We start from the raw sequence: 27393 nt of genomic DNA on the forward strand, positions 1-27393 counted from the left end.
GCTAAAACACACAACATCCTAAAACTCACCATATTGAAGGTCTGAATAGTAACGTTTCATCTGTGTTTTCTGTGTTTACAGCCCCATATGTGCTAAAGAAGCTGGACAGCATATGAGCCAAACAGCAGATCTCCTCCTCCGCCAGTTTACTCCCATCAGCGCCAGTATGGACCATCATCAGCAGACCACTGGGGCCGTAGCAGCAAATTGTGCTCGAGATGACCGGTGTCTATCCATCACTGCACCTGAGGGAACACACCTTGTTCTCATTTGTCCTTTCTTATTTTTTTATTTACAGATTATGATCATTGTTAAATGCAAAGTTGAGCGTGCATGCCTGATGTGTTCACGCATTAAAAATTAAACCGTGTTTATTTTTGTTGGTTTGTTTTTAAACAGCACATCTGCTCAGTTCAATCGAATGGCAACTGTCAAATTGCATTGCAAATGTACACTGCGAGGCAGATGTTTTTTGATATTTATATGAATGGGTATGTAAACACAAGAACACTGAAAATAAACCAAGAAATTATGTAGAGGTCTATTGCTGTCTGTTTATAAACTTAATTACAGATATCTGCAGCTGCAATAACAATTCTCTGATACCTACTACCTATTTATAGTGCTGGAAGACTGGATGGTGCTGGATTTGTTTGTATTTTTAGTGTAAATAATAGTGTATAGTTTTTCTCTGCCATTAACTCAATGATGACTGCTTAGGACAGTCCTGCTCTACAAAGCACCTAAATCTGTGTATTTACAGTATAGACTCAATTAATTGGGAAGCTATCAGTTCAAGCTGGGATTCAGAAATAGTATTAGCATACACTTTTAAATCACGTAAAGTCTCACGTCATCTACAGGTAACACAGATTTTATCTTCTACTAATGTTGATAAATGCCATAGAATACAGTAAACAGTCATCAGATGATTTAATTAGATTGATTTAACCAACTGTGACTAAAGGTGCACTTCCACAACCTCACACCTGGGGGCGCTGTTTGATTCGGAGGCTGATGAGACTACAAGTGATGGAGGCGTCGACGGTGGGCGCTAAACCGGGCAGTCTGAGCGCTCCAACTCAGTAGCATTTATGATTACTATAAAACCATAAAAAGGGAACAATTCTGGATATTATTTAAGCGTTAGTAGGAGAAGAACCGCCGTGCAGATACCCGGCTGTTCCCGGAGACAAAGCGGGAAACGCCGCCGCATCCTTCCGTGTTATTGTTGGACCAGGCCCGCCCATACTCCCAGGGCGTCTGTCGGGAACAGACAACGGACAAAACACCAGACAACACATCGGAGGGAAGCGTCTGTGAGATGTCAGAGTCCAGCCAGACCGATGACGACATGTGGACAACGAGACGCGTTGAATGACCTTCGCTGCTGTTATTGTATTGCCGGTAGCGCCACTGATGCTACCAATATAACACCTGCAATATTAAATAACAACCGACTCCACTGACTAATATGGACTTTCCGGGTCATTTCCAGCACATCTTCAAGCAGCTCAACCAGCAGCGCCTCCATGCCCAGCTGTGCGACTGTGTGGTGGTGGTCGGAGGCCAGAGCTTCCAGGCTCACCGCTCCATCCTGGCCGCATGCAGCACCCACTTCAGGGCTCTTCTGACCTCCAACGACGGTGGTGATGAGGTCGGGAGGCCAGGAGCCGACACCGGTGGAGGTAGGCCCCCCAGTGTGATGGAGCTGGATCCAGAGGTGGTCACCCCAGAGGCCTTCTCCACCTTGCTCGACATGATTTACACCTCCAGCCTCTCTCCCGGGGCCTCCAATGTGATGGACGTGCTGTTGGCAGCGTCTCACCTGCATCTCAACACTGTGGTGAAGGCCTGCAAGCTCCACCTGTCCAGGAAAAACTTTCCTGCGTCGCCCCCGAAAGGCTGGAGGTCAGTGCAGCAGCAGCAGAGCCCACCGGCCGCCTTGCTTCAGCAGGCCACATCTGTCATGGAGGAGTGCATCGACGAGGAGGAACTGGGAGTGGAGGTTAGTCAGTCTGGTGGGGTTGAAACCCAGGGGGTGGTGGGGGAGCAGAGTGCTGCGCCTGTTTTGGTGCACAAGAGGAAGTCACAGGAGGACGGGTTCGGTGGCAGGAAGAGGTCCTGTAGGCTGGCCGAGGGAAACTATAAGGAGTGTTCACCCACTGTCACTAGAAGCACCGTCAGCACAGAGGAGGGTGGAGAGGAGCTGCTGTCCCCGGACTGCCTGAAGACGACCGACAGACTGTGGGAGAGCCGAGGCGAGGAGGAGGAGGAGGAGGTGGAGGAGAAATACGAAGCAACCAAGGGAGAGTCGGAGGAGATTCAGCTGCCGAGCCAATCGGACAGCAGCACAGGAGACGTAGGTGCGTGGGAGAAGGGTGGAGATGGAGACACTGTGGTCAAAGTAAAGGTGGGAGAAGAAGGGGAGGAAGAAGGGGAGGAGCCAAAGGTGCCAGTGATTGAGGTGAAAAAGGAAAATATGAGCTCATACTACCCAGATTTACCAAACAGTCCCTCTCTCTCTCCACCACGAGACTTCACGGACAGTTTGGATGCACATCTGAACGAGGAGAAGATGGCCACAGTCTGCCCGACAGAGGGGGATGTTAGCTCTTTACAGTCGCAGCTGTGCACAGATTTTGAAACCGCTGCACACAGAGAGGCTGGAGATTTGGGTGAGGAGTCAGTAGACGGTGAAGGACTAGACAGCCTGTCTGAACTGGCTTTTTCCTGCTTCCTCAATCCCAGTAGTGAAAGCGTAATGGGAGCTTTGGAGGAGGAAGAGAGTCTGGCTAGCCTTACTGCTGCCGCTACTGCAGCGGCCGCTGCTGCCAGTGATGCTCCTGCAGAAGCTGGAGTTACTGACGAACTGTGTCATAACTCAGGAGAAGCCTCGTCAGCTCAGTCCTCCGATTCCTCACTAGTTTTCCCAGTAACGTCTGTCCCCTTGCAGCAGCTTCTCCCGACCCAGGGCCCCGCTTTCAGCGACACGCTCATCCTTCAGCCCGCGCAGAACTCGTTAGCAGGGTTCCTGAGCGGCATCCGACCAGGCCTCGGTCTGGAAGCCTCCCTCATCCAAACCTCCAGGGCTGGGAAAATCTCAGGGGCGACAACCTTCCGCCGCATCGCCCCCAAAGTGCCACCTGGATCAGAAGCCGGCACGGATAGTTCCTGTGCATCGGACGCCGCAGAGCGTCCGCCTCTGACCAGAGCTTCAGAGGACGTTCTGTCCAAGTGCAAGAAGGCGGCTGCTGAAGACCATGTGCTGTTGGTGGAAGGGGAGAAGAAATACGCCTGCAAAATCTGCTGTAAGACCTTCATGAACCTGACTGACTGTAAGAAACATATTCGTGTCCACACGGGGGAAAAGCCCTATCCCTGTCCCAAGTGTGGCAAACGCTTCAGCCAGTCCTCTCATCTGTATAAGCACTCAAAAAACACCTGCCTGAACTGGAAAGACGACCAATCATTCCCAGATACGCTGCTGTAAGCTGGACGTACCTGGCTGATTGATTCACACAATTCTTTATACTTTTGATTATTTATTAACTACAACCTGATTTGCTTTTGATTTTATGTCACATGAACTCAAAGTCAATTCGCTTTTAAAGTTTTTAATGTTTTCTCCATCTTCCCAACCATGTTGTGATTTTTACAGTATTATTACATAAAATGTAACAGATACAATCTTTGCCAAACTGATGTGAATGCACTGAAAATATTCTCAAAGAATAACTTGTTTTTGTTTGTCTGGTGTTAAGAGTGATGAGAATAAAATATGCACTTAAGTCACTTTTCAATTATCCTAAATCTATTGTGAGTATGAGGCATTTCTAAAAAAAAAACAAAAAAACAAGATGCAGCATGACGTTTAAACTGGCGTAACATTTTATTCTTCAGAGAAATTCCATTTCACAGAAAACTGGAGTGCTGTATTGTGTTGTACCAACATTGAAAAATGCAGAATAAAGTGCAGACGGAGATATTAAATGCTAGTCTTTACAGGCTTTACATTTAGTACATTGTTTTTTTCGATGACAACCAATGTTAAGGAGTGCTGCTAGTTTCTTCATTAGACTCTTTTTCAAGAACTTGAATACGTCCGAGATGATTAAATCTTGCACCGAGCATTTCCTTCCTCAAAACTGCACACTGTATATTAAACAACTCATTAGTATCTGTGACTTTCAAGTTTACGTTGATGTGGCGAAACATGCATCTGAGCATATCTGAACTACATTAATATTCTTATTTTTCATCCCTTCTCCACTCATACAAGACTATTACTAGACCAGTTCATAACTTGTATCTGTTATTGTAGCACCAGATGAGGAAGTAGGCACAGCGGTGCAGTTTCGGGGGGTTAGAAGGTGAGTTCACTGGGCATTTCTTTGCCCTGTAAACCTCCCAGCAGGTTTTGAGCTGACAAAGCTCCCATGATGCCTCTCGTGGAGTAGGTGGCACTGCCAATGTGTGGCAACACCACTGCACAAGATACGAGAGGACAGAAATACCATTAAAAAGATAATCCAGTCAGATAAAAAGGACATGTGAAATAAAAAACATGTCAACATATTTAGAATCTTCTCTACTCACCACAGTTTTTAAGTGTCAGAAGAGGGTGATCCGTCGGGAGTGGCTCAGGTGTTGTGACATCTAGTCCAGCTGCAGCTATCTGTCCGCTGGCCAAAGCCTCGTACAGATCCTCCTGGTTCACCACAGCTCCCCTGAAAACAATAATTCACCACATCTTCATCCTTTACGCGCATAAACAAGAGAATATGTCAATACGGAGTATGTTTCCAAACCAGTGCTTTTCCCATAATGCACAGTGCACACGTTAAGAGATGTACCTGCTTGAGTTGATGAACACTGCCGTGTTCTTCATCTTGCCGAAGAAGGCCTTGTTACACAGCCCCTGGGTTTGTGGCGTCAGGGAGCAGGAAACGACTATGAAGTCGCTCTCAGACACCAGTGTGTCCAGGGGAACTGTCCAACAGAGAGGCAGCAGAACAAAGGGAAACAGATCAAATATGTAAACCTATGAACTAAAACCCCTTCTTCTAATCAGTTTCTCTCCTCTTTCTTACCAAACTCGCCATTCAGCTCAGCAGCGGAGGCCCGGAGGACTGTTCTCCCAGAGTACAGCAGCCTCTTCACTCCAAAGGGCATGAGTCTCTGAGCGATGGCCGTGCCTGAACACAAACACCACCAGTTATTCACCTTTGAACAGATTAAAGTTCGTTATATGACAGGATGCTATTTGGGTAGGGCAACACACCATTTGACCTCAGGATATAGTCATATGATATTACATCCTGTGATAATGAAGGTACGGTGCTTAAGTAAATGAAGCAGCAACAACAAGCCTCACCAATGCGTCCCAGTCCAATGACGCCTACTGTGCTGCCAGACAGACCATAACCACACAGCCAGAGAGGCTTCCAAGAGCTCCAGCCTCCACTGAGAGAGAAAGGAAAAGACGACATGACCATTTTTGTCTCTTGAACAAAGTAGACACTGATTAGTATAAACCTGGAGCTTGGTGATGCTGACTTTTTGACCTCCTCCACTCCCTCTGGTAGTCTGCGAGCAGTGGCCAGCAGCAGCGCTACGGTCAGTTCTGCTGTGGCGTCAGTCAGGACATCTGGAGTGTATCCAACACGTATATTACTGTTGAAAACAAACAGATGTAACTTAGAAGCCACATGACATTTAGGATACTGTAGTTTTTTTTTTAATGTAACCTACCGTTTTTTGATTTCGTCGAGAGCCATGTGGTCGAAACCCACCGACAGGGTGCTGATTACTTTCAGGTTTGGACCTGGAATCAGAGACAGACCAGCTGAAACACTGACATCGAGACGCTGGATGAACACTATTAATACTGTTTGACATAATTAGAGCTCAGACAAGCTGATCAATAGAAAACTCATCTGCAGAGATTTGGATCATCAATTAATCCGTTTAAAATATATTATTGTTTTTGTATAAATGTGTTGCTCTTCTCTGTTTCATACCAGTGTGACAGTGTCTACAAGAAGTATTCACCTCCCTCGGAGGTTTCCACGTTTTATTGTTTTACAACAATGAATCAAAGTGGCTTTGTGGCTGTGATGCTGACCATGAATTGTGATGACGATATGAATCCAAGAGGGGAACTTTGTTGCCTCTCTCTGTTCTCATTTCCTGTCATCGCTATAGACTGATCACATGATCAAAAAAGAACAAATGACATGTGCTAACTCGTAATTATCGTAGCTTGAGAGTCTCTGGCTGGGTCCTACTGGTGCTTCAAGATCTGGACTTCATCACTTAAGGTGACCATGCCTTTTCTCTGAGCCCCTCAGCTGTAGAACTCAGTGTGGCCAAGTGGATCATTTCAGATTTCACACACACACACACACACACACACACACACACACACACACACACACACACACACACACACACACACTCAAAGTACCTGCAGCATCCAGAACCTCGGCATCGATCTTGTCCGACAGCAGACACAGAAGACCGTGAGCCCCCTGCACCCCTTTGAGAAGATCTGCCCTCTGTACGGGTTCATCAGAGTCCCACAGAGACACCTCACACCTGTTACCATGGACACAGAGAAGATGATAAACATGTGCATGAGATGACATGTCAGTCAAACTGATTTAGGCATGTAAGTGTGACACTTGACGAGGTCACGGAGGACTTTAATTCTTAGATCTCAGTTTCTATTGGCTACAGAAGAGTCTGATGACAGCCATAACATATGGTTGAAAGTAAAGACAGTCTGCTGTGAAGGACAGCCACGTAGCCTGCTGTTATTCAGTAAATACTGCCTCGCCGACATCAAATGACAGTTATGTAACAGTTTAACCGGTTGCATACACTCCGGACGCCGACAGGATCTTCATCCCCTCTTGCGGGATGCGCCTCGTCACGAACACCTTCATCGTTTTAGCAACTGTCTGCATCTCATTGAACGGTCGAAACGGAGTAACATTCCTCTTCGGACAGTCGACCGTATAACTTAGTGGAGCACACGGACGTCTTCTACACACTCGGCCCACACAGCTTGTGTACGTCTGCTCCTCCACACACTGTGAGAAAACTAAACTTGGCTCCTCCAGACAGCAGGAAGTACTTGATTTCATTCACGGTACTGCGCATGCGTGGAGCTACAACCTTCCGTCTCTAATGGACTATTTTTTATCTAATTTAATGTAAAAGATAAAAATGTAAAAAGTCTTCTTGTCTGTTTTATTGTCAGTCAGACTGTCAACTGTAAAAAAAATAAAAATTAAATACTATGTTACGGTAAATAAACCATCAGTCGTTTGTCTGCGGTTTAACCATGTATGGGGTCGACGTGCCTCCTTGCGTATGACGTCATTGGCCACTCCTGCGTCTTCGTCCTAGTGCACCGCTGCTCCAGTGGGTGATCGTCTCTCCTCCGCTGGGGCTGCCGCTGAGCTGTAAACGGTCAAGTCTTCGCCCTTAAAAGGCGGAATAAGAAGCACCGAACACTCGAGGAAGAAACGAGGAGCGCTGAAAGCAGGAAATTAGAGTGGATACCGAGTCTGGAAAAAGGTGAGAAAACAACATGTCTTCTTTTAAAGGGGACCTTTTATATATATTCACGTTAGCAGCGGCTAACGTTAGCGTCAGCTGTTAGCTCGGATACTTGTTGTTTTTGCAGTGACGAACCACTGGTTTTATGTCTTCAGTCAGACTCACGCCACTTCTTTATGATCCCTGTCCTGTCCTCAAGATAGAAATGTTTGTCATTATCTGCATGCAACGACCATTTGTCATATAACGCAGGCGTTACCGCGTCTTGCAGTCACAAGAACATGTATATACAATATTAATAATATACTTCTTTAGATTCTAGTTTTCTTATATTACTCTGCATAATAATAATGATAATTATAATGAAATGATACGTAATGTTTTTCTTTTCTATCGATTTGCACCAAAGGAATGCAGTTTTGTTCCAGCACAAGGAATGTCATTCAATTTTTTTATGGATAAAACCTTCTATTACAGTATATTTACATGTGTATCTTGGTATCAGTGTTTATATCATGCAAACAATGACATTTTATTGGAATTCAATTGAGTAACTCATAAGTAGATTACATAACCGGATAGAAATGTCTGTCTTCTGTTGATTCTAGGGTGGAGGATTACTAAAATATCAAGGCACATAACATCACATTAATATTAAAAAAATATTGTAAATCCTGTCAGGTCAGTGAGCAAAGATGCCATAAAACAACCAGAGATGTGTAATAGTCTCTGGTATTTAATTATATCCCATGCTACCCCAACTCTACCTCTTCTGGGTTAAACAGCAGTGAAACTATCAGGACTCCTTAAAGCCGACAATTAACTTCCTCCGACTTTTCTTTAGGAATCCGTGTTATAAAGCCTGTTTAGTTGTACTCCAACCCAAATATCCACGTTCCATTTGAGTAATAACACAGTTTGTCACGCCCACAGCACACTTTTGGCCGAGGAAACCTGTGGAGCCTGTCTGAGCCTGCCAGCACTCGCAGGCTTAGTGGAGACAGACCTGCACTCTGCAATGGCTCTGTTAACCCTGCATAGGCTCCCATCCATCAACACTGCTCCAGTGAGTTCAATCATCCCCGTGCCTTGCCGTACACACGTTGGGAATTTTGCATCATATCCAAAGATAAGTTATTAGAGCGAGAACTATAGGAGCTGCTCACCCTGGACCCTCGCAAGTTCTGCATGAATAGCAGCCATTCCTGGATCATCACTAATGATTGACTTGCAGGGCAAACATGCCACAGATATAGTCATCATCATCAACTTTAGTTACCATTCACATTTATCACAGTGATTTCAGAGAGAGATTGAATCAGTTGTAGTTTTTTTTAAAAGACACATCTAATCATTTAAGCCCTACATGTCATCAGCCTCTGTTTTTAACTTGATCTCCTTTCATTCCGTCACTCTCTCATGGAGATTATTTAACTTTACATCCGAGGTCTTTGTCATTGCCAACTAAACCATAAATGACCCGACTGTGGGTCCAAGTCACATTTTTTTTTGTTGCATATCGAATCACTCTACTATCTTAACTTGTGTTCTCTCCTTTTTTTTCTTCTCCAAACCCTCATCATTCCTCTCCCGGCTCCTGCCCACTTCTTTATTTTCTTTTTCTTTTTTTTTTCTTGACTCTGTCTGGACTTGTCAGTTGCGTAACAGGTAATGTTACTGTCTCATGTTTCTTTCTCTGTGAACCCTTGTTACTACCGCTACTTCTCCCTCTTTCTTATTCTCCTCCTGCTCTCCTTTCTTGTATTGTATTACTCCTTTATTTCTTATCCTTCTATCAATTTGCTGCCAGAACTGTTGTTTTTACCCCTCCTTAGTATCCTCTTCCATGTGCTAACATATCACTCTTTTTGTCTTCCACCGCACCTTGATTTGTTTTGCACTGCATTTCACCTGTGAAATTACTGAGCATTTATTTCCTGGCCTTTGTGTCCACACATCTCAACAGGAAATAGATCACACGCGATTCCTCCAAAGTTCCCAGGAAATGTGTTGGCAAGAAACGAGCCGTTTAGGAAGATAATAAAAACCATGATTACTCGTATTGTGTATTTCTACTCGAGCGCCTGCTTAGAACTGATTTATAGAATAGACTAAGAGAAGAAAAACTACAATTTATAAAAATATATTTGAAGAAAAAACAACAGCTAAAAATGTATATAAATACATTTTAATTGTAATTTTTTTTTGAAGGATGAAAGCCTCCAAAGAAGAGGGAGACTTCAGAAAAGGTAGATATATTAGTGATTACAGTGCTAACAAAACGATTCCCAGTTGTCGTTGGTTACAGCAGCATTATACTACCTGATCTCTGTCCGTCTGTAGGGAGAGCTTTGCCCTTGTGAAGGGAGCAGTCCTTCTGCTGGAAGACGATGAGAGGGTTGGCCTTGATGAGGAGGCTTCTCCTTCTCCACCTTCTCCTGTAAATGAAGGCGGTGAAGCTCCAAACACAAGGCACAGACAGCTGCATGCCATGGTGGAACAGCTCCGACCAGAAGACACCATCAAGCTGGTGAGCCTTCAAAATGACACACACAAAGACATCTCCTTGGTTAGAAAAAGTAATCCTTCTCCATGTACTGTATAATAATATTTGTTATTATATTGTGTTCTTGTTTTGTTTAGTGTGTAGCTTCAGATATGTTGTATATGAAGTACATTCATTGTTAGTTATTTCTAATTAACGCATCCAATGTCTCCCTGCTGCGCTCTGTCCTGCAGGCCGTGCAGTTGGAGTCAGTCAGCTCGGTCAGAGTCAGGTATCTGATCGTCGTCTCCACCCTCAGCAACAAACAGGAGAGCATCCTGCTGGGCATGGATTTCCCCAACTCAGACAGGTGTGTGTGTGTGTGTGTGTGTTTGTAATCAAGTTTCAGGTGTACAGTGTCACAGAGATAAGATTTCCATTCAGTTAATAATTTCTGATTCAGCTTTGACAAGTTTAAACGTCCTTCCTCGTCTTGGGTTTCTGCAGCGATCAGTGTACCATCGGCCTGGTTCTGCCAGTATGGAGCGACACACAGGTTTATCTGGATGGAGACGGGTAAGATTTTTTTTTTTTTTTAAGTGATTGAGGAATGAATTGAAAGTGTAAACACACAAGTAATGCGTTTGTGAGGCTGCAGCACAGACGGTGTGGCCTGATCTCTCTGGGTTTCTGGCCAGAGATCAGGAATGAGTAATGATCGCTATTTATGGAGCCGAGTCATTCTCTATGAATTACAACCACTCCGATCCATCACTCAGACCCTTACATAAGCATGGAAATCATGTGTTTTTGCAAATGAAATTACAGCAAAGTATGGTTGGCTTCTTTCGCGTTAATGAAAGTAACTCCCTGGTTGCATTGTGGTCTTTCCAGAACCCCAAATGTCCATTCCAACTCAGTTTTAGTCTGAGTTTTAGTGACCTTAACAACCAGCTATGCTGTGATTAATACTTGAAGAATGATTGGATTCTTCTTAGCTGTCATTGTTCAGAGGAGGTGTGGAGAAGGGCGCTGTGAAACTCAGTTATCAGCTCTGCTCTGCACTGCTGTTTTTTTTACTAATCCACTGATTGCAAAAAAATATGCTCTTATTGGCACCAGCATGTTCACACTCATCAACTCCTCTTTCTCTCTCCCTCTCACTGTCCTCACATTTTCATTCTCCACACGAACCATCACTAATTTACAGTGAAAAAGCTCTTTGTCTCCTTCGATGTAGTCGAAAAAGGCTTCTTATCAGTGTTACTTCCTCAGTTTTACTTTCTTCTTAGTATCGCAGCTCATACTCCTGTCTTTCCACAGTGGTTTCAGCGTGACCACAGCTGAAGAGATCAGAATCTTTAAGCCTGTGTCCATGCAGACCATGTGGTGAGTAATGTTGAAACTTACTTAAGCATCCAGCACATTACTTCCTAAAGCACTTTAACAACAAAAACTGAGATTTTAAAGGGCCTCAAATGTACATAATCTTTTGTCCTCCCCACCACTGTAAGGTCAGTGTTGCAGGCTTTGCACGGGTGCTGCGAGCGGGCGGTCAAGGCGGCGGTGATCCCGGGCAACGGTCTGGAGTGGGCCCAGCATTACCACCAGCACACCGAGTCAGACCGCTTCTGCCTAAACGAGTGGGAAGCCATGAACGACCTGGAGTCGGTCCGCAGGGACAGTCACGGACAGACGTGAGTAATAACAAGTACCTTTAACTGAAGGTAAATGTATTCAGTAACATTCCACCTCTGCTATACATGTGGGAATGAGATGAATGTTGTTTTTAGTGCTCACGTGTTAGCTTGTACTCAAGTTTAACTCTTTTCTTGCACGGGAAGCTCGGCGGAGAGAACTTCCCATGAGGGGCTGATCAAAGAGCACCTGAGGGACATCCTGAGGACCGAAGACCTGGACAACCTCACGTCTAAAATGGTAAGACCTACGGGCAGAAAATAATAGGTTAAAATGGATGTACGCCTGTGTAATTTGACCTCGCCTTTGCCACCGTAGGTGCACACTGCCCTGGAGACCAGGACGGGCTTCGACATGAGACCCTTCAAGGAGTACATTGACAACGAGATCCTGGTCACCATGGCTCAGATGGACAAACCCTCCAAAATATTTGACTACCTTTACCTGGTGAGTGATTACTTGGCTTCAAAGACAGTAATACATTTATTTCGGCAGCACGCTGAGAAGCCTCTCTTATGCTTTAGTAATGAAAGTAACAGAAATCTACTTTCATCAGGATGTGACTGTCACTTCCCCTTTTTGTGGGACATCTGTGTTGACAGCGATAGGGAAGACGGCCCTTTCTTTTGTGCACTCGACTGAACCTCTCACTCTTTATCTTGTTTTAGGGCTCCGAGTGGAACGCAGCTAACTTTGAGGAGCTGCAGAAAAACAAGTCAGTGTTCACACGCAGCATTTGTCTATAGTTCTGCGTGTTGTTGTTGTTGTTCATGTCAGTTTCCCATTGTCTCGTGACTTGGTGTTTTGCTGAGTCACCTAGCAACTAAGTTGACGTCTGTATGTTTTTCAGTGTGGGCTATATTCTCAACGTGACGAGGGAGATTGACAACTTTTTCCCGGAGTCCTTCACTTATATGAACATAAGAGTGTACGACGTGGAAGCCACAGACCTGCTTCCTTACTGGAAAGACACATACAACTTCATCGACGCTGCAAGGTAGTGCTGAAACCCCAAACATCTGAAGGCATGTAAAATCAGTCAGACGAAAGGCATATCACTAATACATTTGTGTCACGAACCACATCTCATTTAGAATTGTCCAATTATGATGCATTAAAACCACGTCAGCACTAGCGTGTGACATGTACGTGTGACTTCTCCGACTGGCCTGAAGCTCAATCAGGAAGGGAAATGTTAGACACACTTAAAGGTTCGTTACGCAGACTAGTGCAGATATTCTCCCGTGCTTTTTAAAGCAAAAGTTTGAAAGGGTAAGATTGCTATCAATCTGACATAAAATAAAATATGAAGGTGGATCCACAAGACAGTTAGCTTAGCACAAAGAGTGGAAACAGCTAGCCTGGCTCCGTTGAATGGTTATAAAATGTGCCCACCAGCATCTCTAAAGCTCACTAACTTCTGTTTCTATCAGTTCTCTCATCCAACTCTCTGCTAGGAAGTGAAAGTTTCTCATAATATTGTACTACTCTTTTACATCATGTACTTTTGTCCCTAGCTCTGCCTCAGTTTGAGCGATTACACCGTTACTTATATTTCCTGTCAGTTGAGTAATAGTCAGCGATTTTCTCTCGATCTCCGTGTGTCGCAGGAAGAGTGGACAGGCCGTGTTGGTTCACTGTAAGATGGGCGTTTCCCGCTCTGCATCCACCGTGATCGCCTTCGCCATGAAGCATCACCAATGGCCGCTTGAAACGGCGCTGACCTTCGTTCAGGATTGCCGGTCCATCATCAAGCCCAACGACAGCTTCAAGAAGCAGCTGCAGACCTACAACGGCATCCTCAATGCAAGGTGAGGCCTGGTGCTGGGCCCCATGCTCTGTATCACAAAGATCTCGGATGAGTCATCCGTTGTGAAAAAAGACAATAAAAATATAATATTTTCTCAAGTTTTTTACCAGTCTGTGGCATTTTAGATATTTTTTTTATTATGGGTTTGTGAGGATTGTTTTGTGTTCCTTAATCATTGCAGCCAGCAGCGTCACAGCGCCCTCTGGAGGCGAAAGTCAAGAGACCACAGACAAAAGTCAGTACACAAGAAGGAGGGAGGGGAGGAAGGAAAGCCCGAGGAGGAGGAGGACGATGAGGAGGACGATGAGGAGGACGAGGGAATTGATGATTATGATGAGGACGATGTAGAGAGTCCAGATGAAAAAGATTTGGCTAGCCCAGATGAAAAACATGACCCAGAGGGAGACACAGAGGTAATTAGATTCATCGATTATGTCATTGGCATTTTAAATCCTGCAGATTTCTGTTTTAACTTCAATCCTTTTATTTCTCAAACACAACACAGGTGTTTGAAGAGCCCACGCCCCAATCTGAGGCCAACCAGGGACCCGGGCAGACAGGACCCCCTTCGATCACAGTTAACGAACCAGACAAGGTGAGCCGACACAGCTTTAGTGACACGCTGGATCTGAAGCTGTTAACCTCTCCCCTCATCTTTTGATGTTGATTTCCATTCTCTCATCTCAAGGTCGCTCCAAGCGTTAATCGCAGCGGCAGGATGAACCTCTTTTCCCTCATGCAGTCCATCAGTGACGAGGATAAAGGACGTGAACAGGTAAATGAAGCCGAGTGCTCGCTTTCATGCTCTTTGTAGTTACGATGATTTACAGACAAAGGATTGACTTGTAAGTTGAGAATATTTAGAGGAGCCTGGTGTTGAAGCTGCTCCATAAGCTACACGTCTACTTTTTCTTTTCGAAGCTGCTTGGAAGTCCGAATAGGTCTCCGGGGCAGCGGATACGTAGTCAAATGCGAAGAAGTCTGACTCACCAGAGGGCATGCGTGGATGTTTCACCTGAACCACGAAGCCTGCCGGACGCCGGTCAAAGCAAACCCTGAAGTGCTCAAAGAGAGAGATGAGCAGGGAGGTATGGGAGGGAGGCGGACCCAAAAAGGAGGCAGAGAGGAGGAAATAGATGGTGGGGGGAAATCCTTAAAAAAAAAAACACCTGAAGGAAATTGTGCACATGCTATGGTTTTTATACACTGGTACACTCCCTATTTTTTTTAAATCCTTTGATGATGAGTTTTAATTTATGTTTCATTGCACCTGTTCAGAATGATAGCTGATGGTTCACCTTTGATAAAAGGATCTTGCTGTAACATTGCTATGCCAGTGAAAGCCAGGATATCTGATGACTGAAGTCATTATCAGTGTACATTGTTGTATTATCATGTTCTTTTTAGGTGTTTTTAGAACATATCCCACCACGTACAGAAGTACCGGTCTCTCCCTCCTCCGCTGTTCCTCAGCTCTTGCATCACCACTCCAGAGATATCTATGCAATTACAACTCCCTTTTCTTTCCCTCTGTAAATATGAGAATGTGTGCTGCCAGATGGTTTTAAATAGGTTTTCATATTCTCTCTCTCTCTCTCATTGGTCCCTCACATTCATTGATCACAGATGGGAGGATTTCACTGTATATTAGCCGTGAGTCATGGACCATGTCAGGGCCAGATATATGGCACAAGCCAACACAGTGTTCGAATGTGCCAATGAATATATTAAATTGAAAATATTTTATCATGTTATGATGTTAAGAACCAATGTCACCCATTGTGTTTTTGATCATCCCATTCAAACACCAGAGCTGTATGAGTGCCTTCAACCTGAGAATGTAATACAACTCTCTGACTGGTGTTTTTAATGTTTTTACTACAAGCTGGTGGTTATGTAGTCTATGAATCTTACTGTTTCTCTGATTACAGTATAAATGTGACTTCCCAAAGTTTTTGCATGAGTGATGTATCAACACATAATTGCTGGATGCATGTTATGTGCTTTTATGCCAACATGTACGAGCAAAATGTTCAGGGTTTTCTCATGTATTTATATTGAAATTTAATGGATTGAGGTAAATTATTCAAAATACTTTTTTCAGACTTACGATCAATGGATGCTGAGGTGGAATATTCTCGTTTTCATGCTGGTGTAACTTTTATCCAGTGAACCCAAGCTAAAGCTTACCTGCGTCATTGCATGCTCACTGTTAAAGAAAACATGCACTTTATAATCACACAGCACACATTGTCCCCACTGCCTGAGCCAACATTACACTGTACTATGAATAAGTCTCTTTTTTAAAAATCTTGTCCACATCTCTATGCCTTGTTGTGTTTAGCTCTCTACTGTCTTCACCTCACATTTGTTTACAACAAGCATTATGAGCGTATAAATAAATGATTATACTCAAAACAAATGGTTTGTTTCTTGAATTGAAGGATGCAACGACGTCATCCATATTTCACACAAGCTTACGGTATATGTATTAAGATTATTATTTATGATAAAATATCGTGAGATTAAAATAAATGGAAGTCATAGTATAGTAGTATACTAGTAGTAGCAAATACCAGTGTGTAGTATGTCATAAAGCCCACTATGTTGAAACAAGTCAAAGTATAGTATTTTGGAAAGTCCTAAGTCATAGTTAGTTATACGTTATATAAAAAAAAGCTATAGTGTAGGATGTCTAAAACCATAAACAATAGTATGAGGAAAAATGTATAAAATATCCAGAGATTAGTATGTCTAAAAGTCACAAACGGTTCATATCATGTTGAAAAAATGCATGGATATTATAAAAAGTAATAGTCCACTATGTTGAAATAATTCATAAAAAGACAGTATAGTATTTTTAAAAGTCACAGTATAGTATGTCAAAAAATGCATCATATAGTATGTCAAAAAAATCAAATGTGATATTAAAGTGTGTTGATTCATTATAAAAGTCATAGTATAGCATGTTGAAAAACCTCATTGTATATGTCGATATATTTTGGCATATAAAACTATTTTGTATATATCATCAAAACTATGAAAAACATATGGTTGTGTTTTGTTCTACCTTGGGAAAGGAGTCAAAATGCGGCCTTGTAGAGGAAAACTGCTTCTGTTCAGAAACATTTTATTTATCCACAAAACACAGACAAGCAACCTCACTTTCATCACTCATTTTGTTTCTCTTCATATTGCCTTTAACCTAGTCTTAATAACAGCAGTCGTAAATCTCAAAAGAGCAGAGAGTCGGGGATACAGAGGATATTTTGACAAACTAACGGTGTGATAAATGACACGGTAACTTAATTACCAATGTATTTCCTTCTGGGTTCACTGAGGGTGATTCCTCCCTCTTTCATTGCTGTCCTGAATGACTGAACCTGTGAAACAGAGAGATCAGGGAGAGACAAACATGAAGCGCTTGATTACTTAACGTGGGGGGAAAAGACAGCAGTTCATGCTGCATGTACTCACAGCATCAGAGCGGTACGTCCAGGGAATCGCCCTGTACACCATCCTGGTGACGCCAGCCTGCTGGCATCGATGCGCCAGCACCTCGCCCACAGCCTGGCACGCTGCCACGCAGCTTGTGGAGGCCAGCTCCTTCTTCAGCGCCCACTCCGTGGTGGAGCAGGAGAGCACCGGGACGCGAGAGCCGCTGGAGAACACGTGTGCCGTCACATGGTGCTGGGTGCGGGAAAACTCCAACCTGAAAACATGGGAGAGGCAAACATCGTAAAAACAGAAGGGAGAGAAACAAGAGGAATGTAGGGAATATAGAAGAAGTTGTGATTATTCTTTGTGTACTCAGGTCACCTTAACAAAATAAGATCTCAGTGCGATTTAACTGGATACATTAAGGCTGTATATGTATGCACTCACAGTTTAATGCAGACTAAGGCAGAACAATGAAGTCTGTACATGTTTATCTTGACTGATAATTTTAGTGCCTAAATTTACACTACAAAGCCACTGAAATACAGGTGAAATTGGCAGTTTGACAATGTGATGACATCATCACGAAAAAGAGACATTTATGATTATACCCAACAGATATTATGATGCACCTTCATCTATAATTTAAAAAAAAAGAGTTGTTACATAACCATATGTATAGACACACCTGTGGTAGAACTCCCGGTGGGGCCAGACCGTCTTCCAGCCCCGGTCCTTCACAGCCAGAGCCAGCTGCTCCAGGTTCCGGGGGTTTCTGTTCACAAAGGTCGGGTTCACGGCTTCGTTTTCATCCGCGCTGGGCTCAGGCTGAGGGGCTGCCTGACTCAGACAGCGAGCTGGTCCACAAACAACACGTTTTTATAGAAACAACTAGACTAAAACACAAACCTCCGGTAGCTACAGTTCACACAGTGAAGGTCGAAATGAAGAAAATAACTTACCTGTCTGGTTTGTTGCCACGACTTGACGACATCTTTGAATTTGACCCAACAACAACCGCCGCACACTCAAAGCCATCTCCTCACTCCCCACGGCGTTCACTTCATTGATTAAATAACACTTAAAGTCCAGTTAACGTGCTACCACACGGTTTCGGTTACAACACGCCCTTAAGAAAAGGACATATTCGCTATTTCAGAAGATTCGCCGTGACACGCGGAGCGCCATCTTTGACTTTCAGACAACATCCGGGTCAATTGGTGCTACTTTGTTAGCAGTCCTGAAAGAAATAAACGCCAGCACTCCAAGGGTTCCGCGTGCATGTCTTCATACTGAATAAAAAATAATAATAATGATTATAATAATTACGGTGATAACATGATACAATTATTTAAGTGAGAACAGAAATAACACACCATCTGTTAAAAATCCACAAAATAAAAGTCTAGAAGAGATTTAAAGGAAGATACTGTTTGCCTTCCTGAGATCCTTAGGCGCGAAAGCATGGATGACCTTTTCTAAGTCTGCAGAGTGAAGCAATGACCTGACCATTTAAGTCACATGAGCATCAAATGACAATTCTGAATTAAAAAATGACACAGAGGTTGTGGGTCTCTAATTACTATTACTAATTCTAATTTAGAGTCTTTTAGTTGCAGGAAATATTTGGAAATCCAATATACAATCATACAGGACATTTTGTACCAGACTTTAGCAGGACATATGGTTGTGTGTCATCCGCATAGCAGTGGAATTATTACTTATGTGGGCAACACTATTGCCAATCATCTTATAAGCTGAGACGGCATTGGTGTAATACGTTGTCATAATATGCACACATTAAGTATTTCCTTTTTATACTATTTATATATTAGTTATTATTAATATTGTGTTATGTGGACTTGTGTCTGCAATAAAGCTTATTATTCTTATTATCATTACAATAATAATAAGGATTTTAATACTTATTCCATCATTGGTAACTTTGCAAATTTGTTATTGACATATGTGACACAATAAATGGTGTGAGTACACAACAGGTAAGGTAGCCTGTTCAGAGAACGACTCCCACAATAAAATTAAACAACAAAATCATATTTAATTTCAGTTCAAATTTGATCGATTTTTTACAGTGCAAACCTGCAGAAAAAAAAAACAGTGAGAAATGTCATCAGGAAGAGTTATGTTTGAAGTAGTAACATGATGCTGGAGGTTGTGATCAGTCCAAAAGACTTAAATGATAAACAAGCAATCCCAGTAAGGCACATGAAAAAACCGTTCCTACTAACAAATACCTGTGGTGTGTGGTGGTGTGTGGTGAGGAGACGTGACAATGAGGGGAAACGTGTCTTTGGCTCAAGAAAATCATTCATGTAATTCCCTGCAATCATTTCAATAATCCGACAGCGCTGGCTTATAAATCGATCAAACAATCTACCTCTCCATAAACTGCAGAATGGATTCATGAATTGGTCCACTTTCCCTTTTCATAATTGATTTCAACGTGTTCACACAGTGTAAGCGATTTATATTTTTTTTTAGGTACTTAAAGACTAATTAGAAAGCGGTCCATCACACTGATGTAGTAAAATTTGCAAGGGGACACAAAAGTACATTTTTTTTTTCCATTTCATATAATGCACTTGCAATTCATTATATAGTGACTCATTCAAAAATAACAGTCTGTACCATCATGATCATTGTGCAAGTAAATTAAACGATTTCACAGCCTTCAGGCAAGAGAATATCATGGTTAAGATGGGGAGATAAAGTTATTCTGATGTGTGTAGTAGTTCAAGTATTCAACAGTACACATAAATTAACATAACCGCTTGGCAACCCTAAGTGATGGTTTGACCGATCATATAGCAGATGATGCATTGATTATAGATGAGAAAGAGAAAGGGCTCAGCTTGTAGCCTGTTCCACTGTAGAACTTGTTCTGAAACTCCACCCTGTAAGAGAGATCAGCAAAGTCAACACCCAACAATACAAACCACAACACATATTAACCATATTTGTCCACCCGCTCCATTTTTACTACGCCTCTCCACCACCAACAACCTATACAGTGATTCTACATACAGGGGAACACTTCTGATGGAGGCTTCGGTGACCTCCAAATCTTTTCTCTAGCACCACCATCAGGCACAAACACATTCATCTTTAATAAAGGAAGAACCCTTTCATAAGTCAACTTATGCATAACAAACTTGTGCACCCCTGCTACTATTAGTCATATTTCTATAATGCTACTATTTCTGCTTTATCATCATCATCCTATTATATGTCCTGCTGCTGTTATTAGTAGTAATCTTTTTCTTCTATTATTCTGCCAATACTGCTATTACTGCGCTGATTACATGTATAATTTCTGTCATATGTCAATGTTTATGTACATTGCCGTTAGCTATTGTGATTTAGGTGAAACTGGAATAGATCATTTCCTGTTTTATTGTTCATTTTATGCCAATTTAAGGGCTTCCCTTTTTAGTAAAATGTCCTTGACTTCTTATGATTTCTACTGGTTGGATCATAATGAAACAGTTAATTGTGTTTTAGGAGGGGAAACCTTTCTGTCACGGCTTGGGTCGGGACACGGAGCTCTTTTATTGCAATGTTGTGTGTAAAAGTTATGTACTTGTCTCGTCATTGTCTGTGTTTGTGGTGTCTTATGTGTAGATTGTACTCAGTGCCTACTTATTTGTATTTTTACACGTTTTCCTTTCGCTCTCCTCCCTCCCATCCTTACCAGTGCAGACGGAGTGCGTGCAGGAACGCTGAGAGTCCCTCCATAACTAGCAGAATGGAGACAGTCAACACGGCAAAGAAGGCAAAAACCACGAAGAGGACTACAGATCCCACATAGCCCTCCCACCTCAGGGCTATACGCATCACCATCACCCACAACACCTCCGAGAGCTCTGTGGAGACACAAATAACTCGCCGTCAGACAGCCGTCATGTGTTTATGAATAAGTGCGTGGGGGAAAATATTGTATGAGTGTGTTTGGTTTTAGAGAGGAAGTCTGTGTGTGTGTGTGTGTGTGTGTGTGTGTGTGTGTGTGTGTGTGTGTGTGTGTGTGTGTGTGTGTGTGTGTGTGTGTGTGTGTGTAAACATCATGTGAGTATGAAGGTGCATCTTGTGTTTGTATGCGTCAGTATGGGTGCCACTAACGTGCGTGTGCCAGGCTGAGGGCCCAGAGTCGGAGGTAAGAGGCGGTGTTGGAGATGCAGCCCAAGCAGTACTCTATGGTGTGGATGGCTTGGTGCATAAACACGTCCGCGGCGTCGAACTCCTGCGGATCAGCGCAGGTTAAACACTCACAGGATCACAACAGCGCATCTCTGGCTCCATTTAATCTATTTACCGGATTACGTTATCATGGCTTACCTCTTCGGCAGCTCCTCCCTCCACCTCGCCCTGGCGAGTGTTGATGGAGCCTTCGGCGGCCACCAGCGGACGCCTGTCTTCCTCCTGACGTCGCAGGTAAACCAGAAATCCGTCAGAAAATACACCCAACTCTGGAATAAGGGTGTTAGCGCAGTCAAACTCACCCGTTGACGTCGTCTTCTCTTGAATGTCATGTATTCATACGTGGGCTTTCCGAACAGCAGGACGGGGACAGAACACAGGGCCAGCACCACCAGGATCTTCTGCACCACAATCTGCACATGAAGAGTTGCAGGGTAGCCGTTAACGCTTTTGAGCGACGCACGCCCACAGTACAACACGGGGGGTTTCTGCAAATAGTTGCACCTGCACTACAGAAGAGGGGTGGCGGTGGTGAACCAGATGTTCACTGGTTTCAGTTCATATATAGTACAGCGTGAAAATAAGCTCGCAGGGATTTCAAACATTTCATCGTTCTGTTGTCAAACCACTTTTACCCACCGCTATTTTAACAACCGAGCATTTATTAAAGTGGCTTGTAATTGCAGTCATAGCACTGATCATTTTATCTTCTATTGGTGTGTTCATGGGTTTGTGGCGAACCTCGACATCTGAGGTTTGAGAGTAGTCTGTCAAACAGCATTCACAAGCTACACTGGCAGAGGATAAAACCCAGCGAGTCAAACACAGGGAACAAAACCAGTTGATGTGTCACTTTAATGTACCGATATGGGATAAATGAACAAATCCACACACCTGTCCTTCATAGAGTGTGTGGTTCTCAGCGTTTTCTGTGAACAGGAACATGTCTATGAAGTGGATGAGGATACTGGGAGCGATTTGGGACTGGGTGGGAGTGTAGGCGATCCATTTGTACACGACCATGAAGACCAGGTAGCCAAACAGACAAACCATGAAGAACAGCTCAGGGATCAGCACAAAGAACACACTGCTTATCTGGCCAAAGTGCCTGGAGGAAACACAACGATGAGGCAAGACAGGGGAATAAGGATGTGCGAAATTTGAAATGAAACCAAAAGGCAGTTAGGGTGTGTCCACACCCAACACATACACAACAAGTTAAACATTACTTACCAGTAGTTGAAGAATGACAAGCAGACTCCAAAAGTCATGTGAATGACACCGACGATGACCGACATCTTCATCTTGTACGAGTTGAGGAACGTTAGTTTGTTGTTGGCCAGCCCCCAGACCTAACCGTGACACGGAACAACAGCGAATGAGGATGGAATGCGCAAACGATGTCGTACAAGATGGCGGCAGGAAGAAAATGTAGTCGCGAAGGAAGAGTTGATGAGTGTGTTGGCCATACCGGGTCGATGCCGAACGGATAGGGAGTGGTGTAAACACCGGACACAACAGGATCCATGGACAAGTACTGGTTGTCCGCCAGGACGGACGCACTGGAGGAAATAATACAGTTAGGTAAGATGGACAAGAAACAATACGTGTGGAGATTGGAGAAAACAGAAAAGGTATAAATTGTCCTCACTTCCATATGTTCTTCTCGAACATCGGGCCGACGTGCCACGCCGAGTTGAAGGTACTGAGGCCTCTGCTGAAGCACTCGTTGTAAATGGCCCCCGTGTAGACAGAGAAGAGTCCCATCAGCAGAATCAGATACCTTCCTCCAAACATCATCCTCCAGATCTGAACGGCACGGGGACGGGAAGAAACGTCATTTCAGTATTTAGGGTATTTATGAAAGGTCGAAAACACGTTCCTGCACTTTGTGTGTGTGTGTGTGTGTGTGTGTGTAGTTAGTACCTCATTGGTGTTATTCTTAAATTTGGGGTCCTTCTCCTCGAGGACCATCCAGAGGGCAGCCAGAGTCATCAGTAAACCGTGACCCACGTCCCCAAACATCACAGCAAACAGGAAGGGGAATGTAATTATGGTGTACACCGCTGCAGAAGCATCGAGAGGAAAGACTTGATGAACGATGAGGTTTAGCATTCTCTGGTTTCTACTTTGTTCTACTTCCTTCAAGGCATTAATGAAGACCGCTCAGTGACATGCAGGCGTACCTGGGTTGACTTCACGGTAGCTTGCCACTCCGTAGGCATCGACGATGTTCTGGAAACCAGCTGTGAAAGAGTTGATGGGGAACAGGGTGGGTGGAGCGGTGGAGGAAGGCAGGCGGTTGTAGAAAGAGTCGACGCCACTGCCGCTCTTCCTCTGAGGATGGACAAACAGGGTCGGAGAAGATGAAGACATTGGGGAGTTTGCACATTTATGTCACGTCTCCTCATCAAATCGTTTGCGTTTTCATCTCACCCCTCCCTCTCTCAGAGCGCTCTGCAGTTCAGGCAGCTTGGCGATGGGACACCAGGCCTCGGCGATCAGGCATTTGTCCGTGACCGAGGGGCTGCAGAGATTCAGCACCGTCTGGATCGCCTTACACTTCTGCACACGCACCTTCCACTGGGGCAGCACGGCCACCGCCCGCATCAGCAGCTGCTGCAGGAAGGACTCCGTCTGCGACAACACCTAGTTCAAGTACAGATGAGAGGATATTTTTAAAAAAACATACTTATTTGAGGAAAACTTACAGTATATTACTGCGATTTTGTATACTTTTAGTATTTTTAAGTAGAGCATTCCAAAAGAGAGACAGTAAATGCTGCAGACTGTATTGGTGTCTTTTATAAACATACTACACTTACAGATTTGATGTCTTCAATTCTGCCCTGAAGCCCCTGGAGAATCTCCTCCCTCTCTGCAGTGCTCTCAGGGTAAGCAAACGTCTGTGTGCGGAAGCTGTGGAGGAAAAAAAAAAAAAAAAGATATTTCAACAGGTTCAACAGGTATAATAGACGCCGTCGTGTGGAAATCTACAATGAGAAGGGAAAAACAAATCCAACTGATGCACGGGTTTACCCACCAATCGCATATCTTCTTGACTTTCTGTCCGATCTGATCTCCCCAGTAGGAGATGAGGAACACTGTCCATTGCACCATTTCGCCCTGCAAATGAACAAACAGCCAACAGCTGTGATAAAGCAGACACGAGAAAACTTAACGGCCGTGAAAAATCATCAGAGACTATCCCCGCGACAGAAATAACACTCATAGCTATCTCTCAACCATGACCCTCTCCCCGTTCCCCAGTCCCCCACCGTGTCCGGATGCTCCAGTCGATCTTCCATTTCTCTGAAATCCACGATGATATAACCGCGACACGCCCGCCATAGCAACCGTTCAAACGAGGGGGCCTTCCAAGGATGGACCACTCCTGCCACGAAACTGAGAGAGACGCGGTGGTAAATACACTGAATGTAGGTAAAAACAGTAAAACACATAATGGACATTTTACCAAAATACAGTCTACCTGAGGTGGACGTCTTGGCGGTTATCAAACAGGCCCTGGCTCTCCAGTACAGGTGGTGGTGCCTGTGAGATGAAGCCAAAAAGGAGAAGACAGTCTGAGTGTTAGTTGGCAGACACTTTGCTCACACCAGCACAATATGTACATTAAAAAAGGAAAGGTAATACATGATGCAGAACCTGTGAGGCTGTGAGAGAGTGCGTCCTGGTTAAGACTCCTCGGTACTGACTGAGCTGGGTCAGCTGAGCCCGGAGGCTATCTCTGTTCCTGGACACCTAGTGAGACACCAAAAGGCCAATCAGTTCCATCTCCTTTGACGGAGCACTAATGAGACATTAGAGGCTATTCTCTCGTTTATCATCTTAGCCCCGTTTTAAGCGCTCACCTCTCTGAGCTCTCTCGCCAGCCTCTCGCACTCCTCCTCTATGGTGATGAGTTCGCGGGGCTGCGGGGCCGAAGGTGTCGGACATGGAGGAGGGAGGGGACACTGCAAGGGTGGAGAAAGGGAGCGATTGATCTCCAGCTCCAGGAAGGCTGAAGGGCAGATAAAAGAAACAGGGTATCGACATACAAGAATATCACCACAAATATAGGTGTGTGTGTGTGTGGGGGGGGGTACTTACTGAAGGTTTTCTCAAGTTCCTCACATCGCCTGACCTCACCAACAAACCTCCTCTGAAAGGCGTTCACATTAGGATTCAACTAAAGCAGAGGGGACAAGGAAGGGGGTTACTTGTGTTCATCCGACCATGCAGTGAATCAAAACCACCATCAGATAAATAGGATAACTTTATTAAAATCAGATTTAGAAATGCTGCAGATTCCAACGTGACTTCATAAGATTATCACATTCAACTGTAAATAGATCAATTACTGTGGTCTGGGTTGTTGGGGGGATGGGAGAAACAATATCAGATGCTTGCAATTTGTGCCAAAAAACAAAAGAAAAGGGTTGAAATGAGTCATGTGGACATTAGGCGTAACTGGGGGGGGGGGATGCTTCGCATGGATTTAAGAGTAGCTGACTCCATTAGAAGGCCTGCATTTGATTGGACTCTGAGCTTTTTAACCACAAGATCACAAACAAAGAGCTAAAACAAAGAGTTTAATTAACTCACATCTCTGAATTCAACCAGGCCCAGTTCTCCCAGCTCACTGACACAATTGTAGGCCGAGCCGGACTGGAGGAAGAGCTGCACCAGGCACACCTCTTCACTGCGAAACATGGAGCCCATAGCTGCCTGCTTGCAAACCTGCAACACAGCCAAAGTCCTGCTGTTTAAAGTGGAATGAGGGGTATTATTACGTGAAGAGAAGTAGCACACGGAGGGCATTTATTTCCAGTTAGGACGATAAAAGACTATTTTTGACAAAAGGAGAAGCGTATGAATGGAAACTAAAGAAAAGGGGAAGCATCAAGTCCTCCTGTGTGATTATTCAGATGTGATTTCCACTCTTGCACAAACATTTCTGATTATTACAAGCTCAGTTTTTGCAATTAAAATCCTGCTTCAATACACTAAAACACATAACCGCATACCCAATTTGTTATAATATATATATATTTTTTTTTAAACCATGAAAGAAACCAAGAGGCTTTGATTTCCACCCGGTTATCACTTTGCAGTTTGTGTTGCTGTTGATCTGTTTTGTGTTTCATGTAGAACAACCTCATTGATATTAATGAGGGTGGATAACATCCAGCAGCACCAGAAAGCACAACCTCCAAAATAATCATGAACTTTTGTTGAACATTACAACCTCTGATGATGTAATGTTTTGCAGATTTAAGTTGGGTTTATGTACAAAGTGAGCATAGTATTATATTTATGAAGGCTTAGTGTTATACAAATACACATTTAAAACACGACTTGTGGCAAAACACATATACATTCAAGTGTACAAATAATAATATATGTCTAAAGTAGCTTTACGCGTTTCCTTAAACGAAATAATAACAATATTGTACTGTTTCACCTCGATTACGTGCGACTGTGGCATCGGAACTACGGCAATAAGTTTCGTTTTTGGTGGCAACCGTTGCCCAAGGAAACACGTCTGAAAGAACGGCAATCAAACAAAGGATTCAACGTTAAAACGTTAAAAAGACTATGAGGAATAAATCCCGTAAAAGAAAAGTAGTTAATGTCGTGATTATAGCGGTCCGTACTCGGTGGGGGAACACAGACCTTCACGTGAGCACAGTATTATTACTTAATGATGGATGACTGACCTGAACGCCTCCGAGATCCCGCTGAAGTCCCGCTGAAGTCCAGCCCCGTGCCGACGGACAGACCGGTGACTGTGGACGAACCAGACGTGTTTATTAGAAGTTATCGGTCTGATCTCACACTCACTTCCCGTTTGTGGTAGTCACGTTACCGCCGTCCCACGTGACGTACGGCGTCGCGTCTCTCATTTGCGGCCACGAGGGGTCCGGCGGAGAAAAGAAAAGAAAAAAAAACGTTAGTCGGATTTGGGATGCGTTTTAACGCCATATGTTAGTTTAATGTGACATTAGCATCTTAAGCTAATAGTTAGCGTCGTGTGTGACGGAGCGGTTTGGTGTTCTAAGCGGTGACCTAGTTGTTGATGACGCGCGTGACGTGACTCATTAAAGTAACGTTATGGTTGTGACCAGAATCACTTCCTGATCACTGCAGAGAACCGCCAATACAAAAGCGTGATAAA

The 27393-nt window shown here is 43.9% G+C and overlaps 6 protein-coding genes across 10 annotated transcripts in view; 3 read left to right on the forward strand and 3 right to left on the reverse strand.

Annotated features, from left to right (window-relative positions):
* Window positions 1-370, forward strand: part of tomm5 (translocase of outer mitochondrial membrane 5 homolog (yeast)) — a 985-nt gene extending 615 nt beyond the window's left edge. The window contains exon 2 of the mRNA XM_084009142.1: window positions 82-370. Within this exon, the coding sequence (XP_083865268.1) occupies window positions 82-116 (35 nt within the window). The 3' untranslated portion in view covers window positions 117-370. The remainder of the gene's footprint in view (window positions 1-81) is intronic.
* A 663-nt stretch (window positions 371-1033) lies between these two features.
* Window positions 1034-3655, forward strand: LOC311013264 (zinc finger and BTB domain-containing protein 5-like). Of its 2 annotated transcripts, XM_084009297.1 has the most exons (2): window positions 1034-1398; window positions 1499-3655. In XM_084009297.1, the coding sequence occupies exons 1-2, from the start codon at window positions 1378-1380 to the stop codon at window positions 3491-3493; spliced, it is 2016 nt and encodes a 671-aa protein (XP_083865423.1). In that variant the 5' UTR covers window positions 1034-1377; the 3' UTR covers window positions 3494-3655. The 2 variants fall into 2 exon arrangements, with proteins under 2 accessions (XP_083865423.1, XP_083865422.1); XM_084009296.1 differs by having other exon boundaries at window positions 1034-3654.
* A 196-nt stretch (window positions 3656-3851) lies between these two features.
* On the reverse strand, window positions 3852-7122 carry grhpra (glyoxylate reductase/hydroxypyruvate reductase a). Its single transcript, XM_084009298.1, has 9 exons — window positions 6886-7122; window positions 6470-6600; window positions 5755-5827; window positions 5560-5676; window positions 5378-5466; window positions 5094-5198; window positions 4857-4992; window positions 4600-4730; window positions 3852-4488 (listed from the first exon to the last, which is right to left on the reverse strand). The coding sequence occupies exons 1-9, from the start codon at window positions 6969-6971 to the stop codon at window positions 4367-4369; spliced, it is 990 nt and encodes a 329-aa protein (XP_083865424.1). The 5' UTR covers window positions 6972-7122; the 3' UTR covers window positions 3852-4366.
* A 314-nt stretch (window positions 7123-7436) lies between these two features.
* On the forward strand, window positions 7437-15978 carry LOC311013918 (protein phosphatase Slingshot homolog 3). 3 transcript variants are annotated; one of them, XM_084010222.1, is made up of 17 exons: window positions 7437-7587; window positions 8503-8635; window positions 9781-9818; window positions 9913-10099; window positions 10309-10424; window positions 10562-10630; window positions 11378-11443; window positions 11569-11751; window positions 11899-11992; window positions 12071-12199; window positions 12421-12467; window positions 12603-12749; window positions 13363-13563; window positions 13744-13975; window positions 14068-14157; window positions 14251-14337; window positions 14484-15978. In XM_084010222.1, exons 2-17 carry the CDS (start codon window positions 8588-8590, stop codon window positions 14619-14621), a joined length of 1872 nt encoding a protein of 623 aa, XP_083866348.1. In that variant the 5' UTR covers window positions 7437-7587; window positions 8503-8587; the 3' UTR covers window positions 14622-15978. The 3 variants fall into 3 exon arrangements, with proteins under 3 accessions (XP_083866348.1, XP_083866349.1, XP_083866347.1); XM_084010223.1 differs by having other exon boundaries at window positions 7440-7584; window positions 8501-8635; XM_084010221.1 differs by lacking the exon at window positions 7437-7587 and having other exon boundaries at window positions 8462-8635.
* Window positions 15979-16681: 703 nt separating this feature from the next.
* On the reverse strand, window positions 16682-18208 carry mrpl18 (mitochondrial ribosomal protein L18). Its single transcript, XM_084009118.1, has 4 exons — window positions 17963-18208; window positions 17689-17857; window positions 17040-17274; window positions 16682-16945 (listed from the first exon to the last, which is right to left on the reverse strand). The coding sequence occupies exons 1-4, from the start codon at window positions 18036-18038 to the stop codon at window positions 16868-16870; spliced, it is 558 nt and encodes a 185-aa protein (XP_083865244.1). The 5' UTR covers window positions 18039-18208; the 3' UTR covers window positions 16682-16867.
* An 831-nt stretch (window positions 18209-19039) lies between these two features.
* tcirg1b (T cell immune regulator 1, ATPase H+ transporting V0 subunit a3b) lies at window positions 19040-27078 on the reverse strand. 2 transcript variants are annotated; one of them, XM_084010333.1, is made up of 21 exons: window positions 26936-27078; window positions 25821-25955; window positions 25326-25404; window positions 25088-25236; window positions 24882-24977; window positions 24706-24767; window positions 24494-24620; window positions 24259-24341; window positions 24041-24134; window positions 23652-23864; window positions 23402-23552; window positions 23142-23281; window positions 22867-23024; window positions 22687-22777; window positions 22449-22567; window positions 22110-22323; window positions 21518-21628; window positions 21354-21437; window positions 21138-21258; window positions 20713-20884; window positions 19040-19915 (listed from the first exon to the last, which is right to left on the reverse strand). In XM_084010333.1, the coding sequence occupies exons 2-21, from the start codon at window positions 25935-25937 to the stop codon at window positions 19822-19824; spliced, it is 2475 nt and encodes an 824-aa protein (XP_083866459.1). In that variant the 5' UTR covers window positions 25938-25955; window positions 26936-27078; the 3' UTR covers window positions 19040-19821. The 2 variants fall into 2 exon arrangements, with proteins under 2 accessions (XP_083866459.1, XP_083866460.1); XM_084010334.1 differs by having other exon boundaries at window positions 25821-25977; window positions 26936-27059.
* Between the last annotated feature and the right edge of the window lie 315 nt (window positions 27079-27393).

This window comes from Eutrigla gurnardus (assembly GCF_963514095.1).
Source record: "Eutrigla gurnardus genome assembly, chromosome: 5".
NCBI classification, from domain to species: domain Eukaryota; kingdom Metazoa; phylum Chordata; class Actinopteri; order Perciformes; family Triglidae; genus Eutrigla; species Eutrigla gurnardus.

What these genes read in the sequence shown, in the direction of transcription:
- LOC311013264 (XM_084009296.1), top strand. Translation starts at nt 1,475, where the DNA reads ATGGACTTTCCGGGTCATTTCCAGCACATCTTCAAGCAGCTCAACCAG.
- grhpra (XM_084009298.1), bottom strand. Translation starts at nt 6,971, where the DNA reads ATGCAGACAGTTGCTAAAACGATGAAGGTGTTCGTGACGAGGCGCATC. An exon ending in ATCCTGTCGGCGTCCGGAGT is followed by an intron (nt 6,601 to 6,885) that starts GTATGCAACCGG and finishes CCATGGTAACAG; the next exon opens with GTGTGAGGTGTCTCTGTGGG. An exon ending in TGAGCTGAATGGCGAGTTTG is followed by an intron (nt 4,993 to 5,093) that starts GTAAGAAAGAGG and finishes TCTGTTGGACAG; the next exon opens with TTCCCCTGGACACACTGGTG.
- LOC311013918 (XM_084010222.1), top strand. Translation starts at nt 8,588, where the DNA reads ATGGCTCTGTTAACCCTGCATAGGCTCCCATCCATCAACACTGCTCCA. An exon ending in CAGAAGACACCATCAAGCTG is followed by an intron (nt 10,100 to 10,308) that starts GTGAGCCTTCAA and finishes TCTGTCCTGCAG; the next exon opens with GCCGTGCAGTTGGAGTCAGT. An exon ending in GAGGAGCTGCAGAAAAACAA is followed by an intron (nt 12,468 to 12,602) that starts GTCAGTGTTCAC and finishes TATGTTTTTCAG; the next exon opens with TGTGGGCTATATTCTCAACG.
- mrpl18 (XM_084009118.1), bottom strand. Translation starts at nt 18,038, where the DNA reads ATGGCTTTGAGTGTGCGGCGGTTGTTGTTGGGTCAAATTCAAAGATGT. An exon ending in CACCGGGAGTTCTACCACAG is followed by an intron (nt 17,275 to 17,688) that starts GTGTGTCTATAC and finishes CCATGTTTTCAG; the next exon opens with GTTGGAGTTTTCCCGCACCC. An exon ending in GGACGTACCGCTCTGATGCT is followed by an intron (nt 16,946 to 17,039) that starts GTGAGTACATGC and finishes TCTGTTTCACAG; the next exon opens with GTTCAGTCATTCAGGACAGC.
- tcirg1b (XM_084010333.1), bottom strand. Translation starts at nt 25,937, where the DNA reads ATGGGCTCCATGTTTCGCAGTGAAGAGGTGTGCCTGGTGCAGCTCTTC. An exon ending in CGCCAAGACGTCCACCTCAG is followed by an intron (nt 24,621 to 24,705) that starts GTAGACTGTATT and finishes CGTCTCTCTCAG; the next exon opens with TTTCGTGGCAGGAGTGGTCC. An exon ending in TTAAGAATAACACCAATGAG is followed by an intron (nt 23,025 to 23,141) that starts GTACTAACTACA and finishes CGTGCCGTTCAG; the next exon opens with ATCTGGAGGATGATGTTTGG.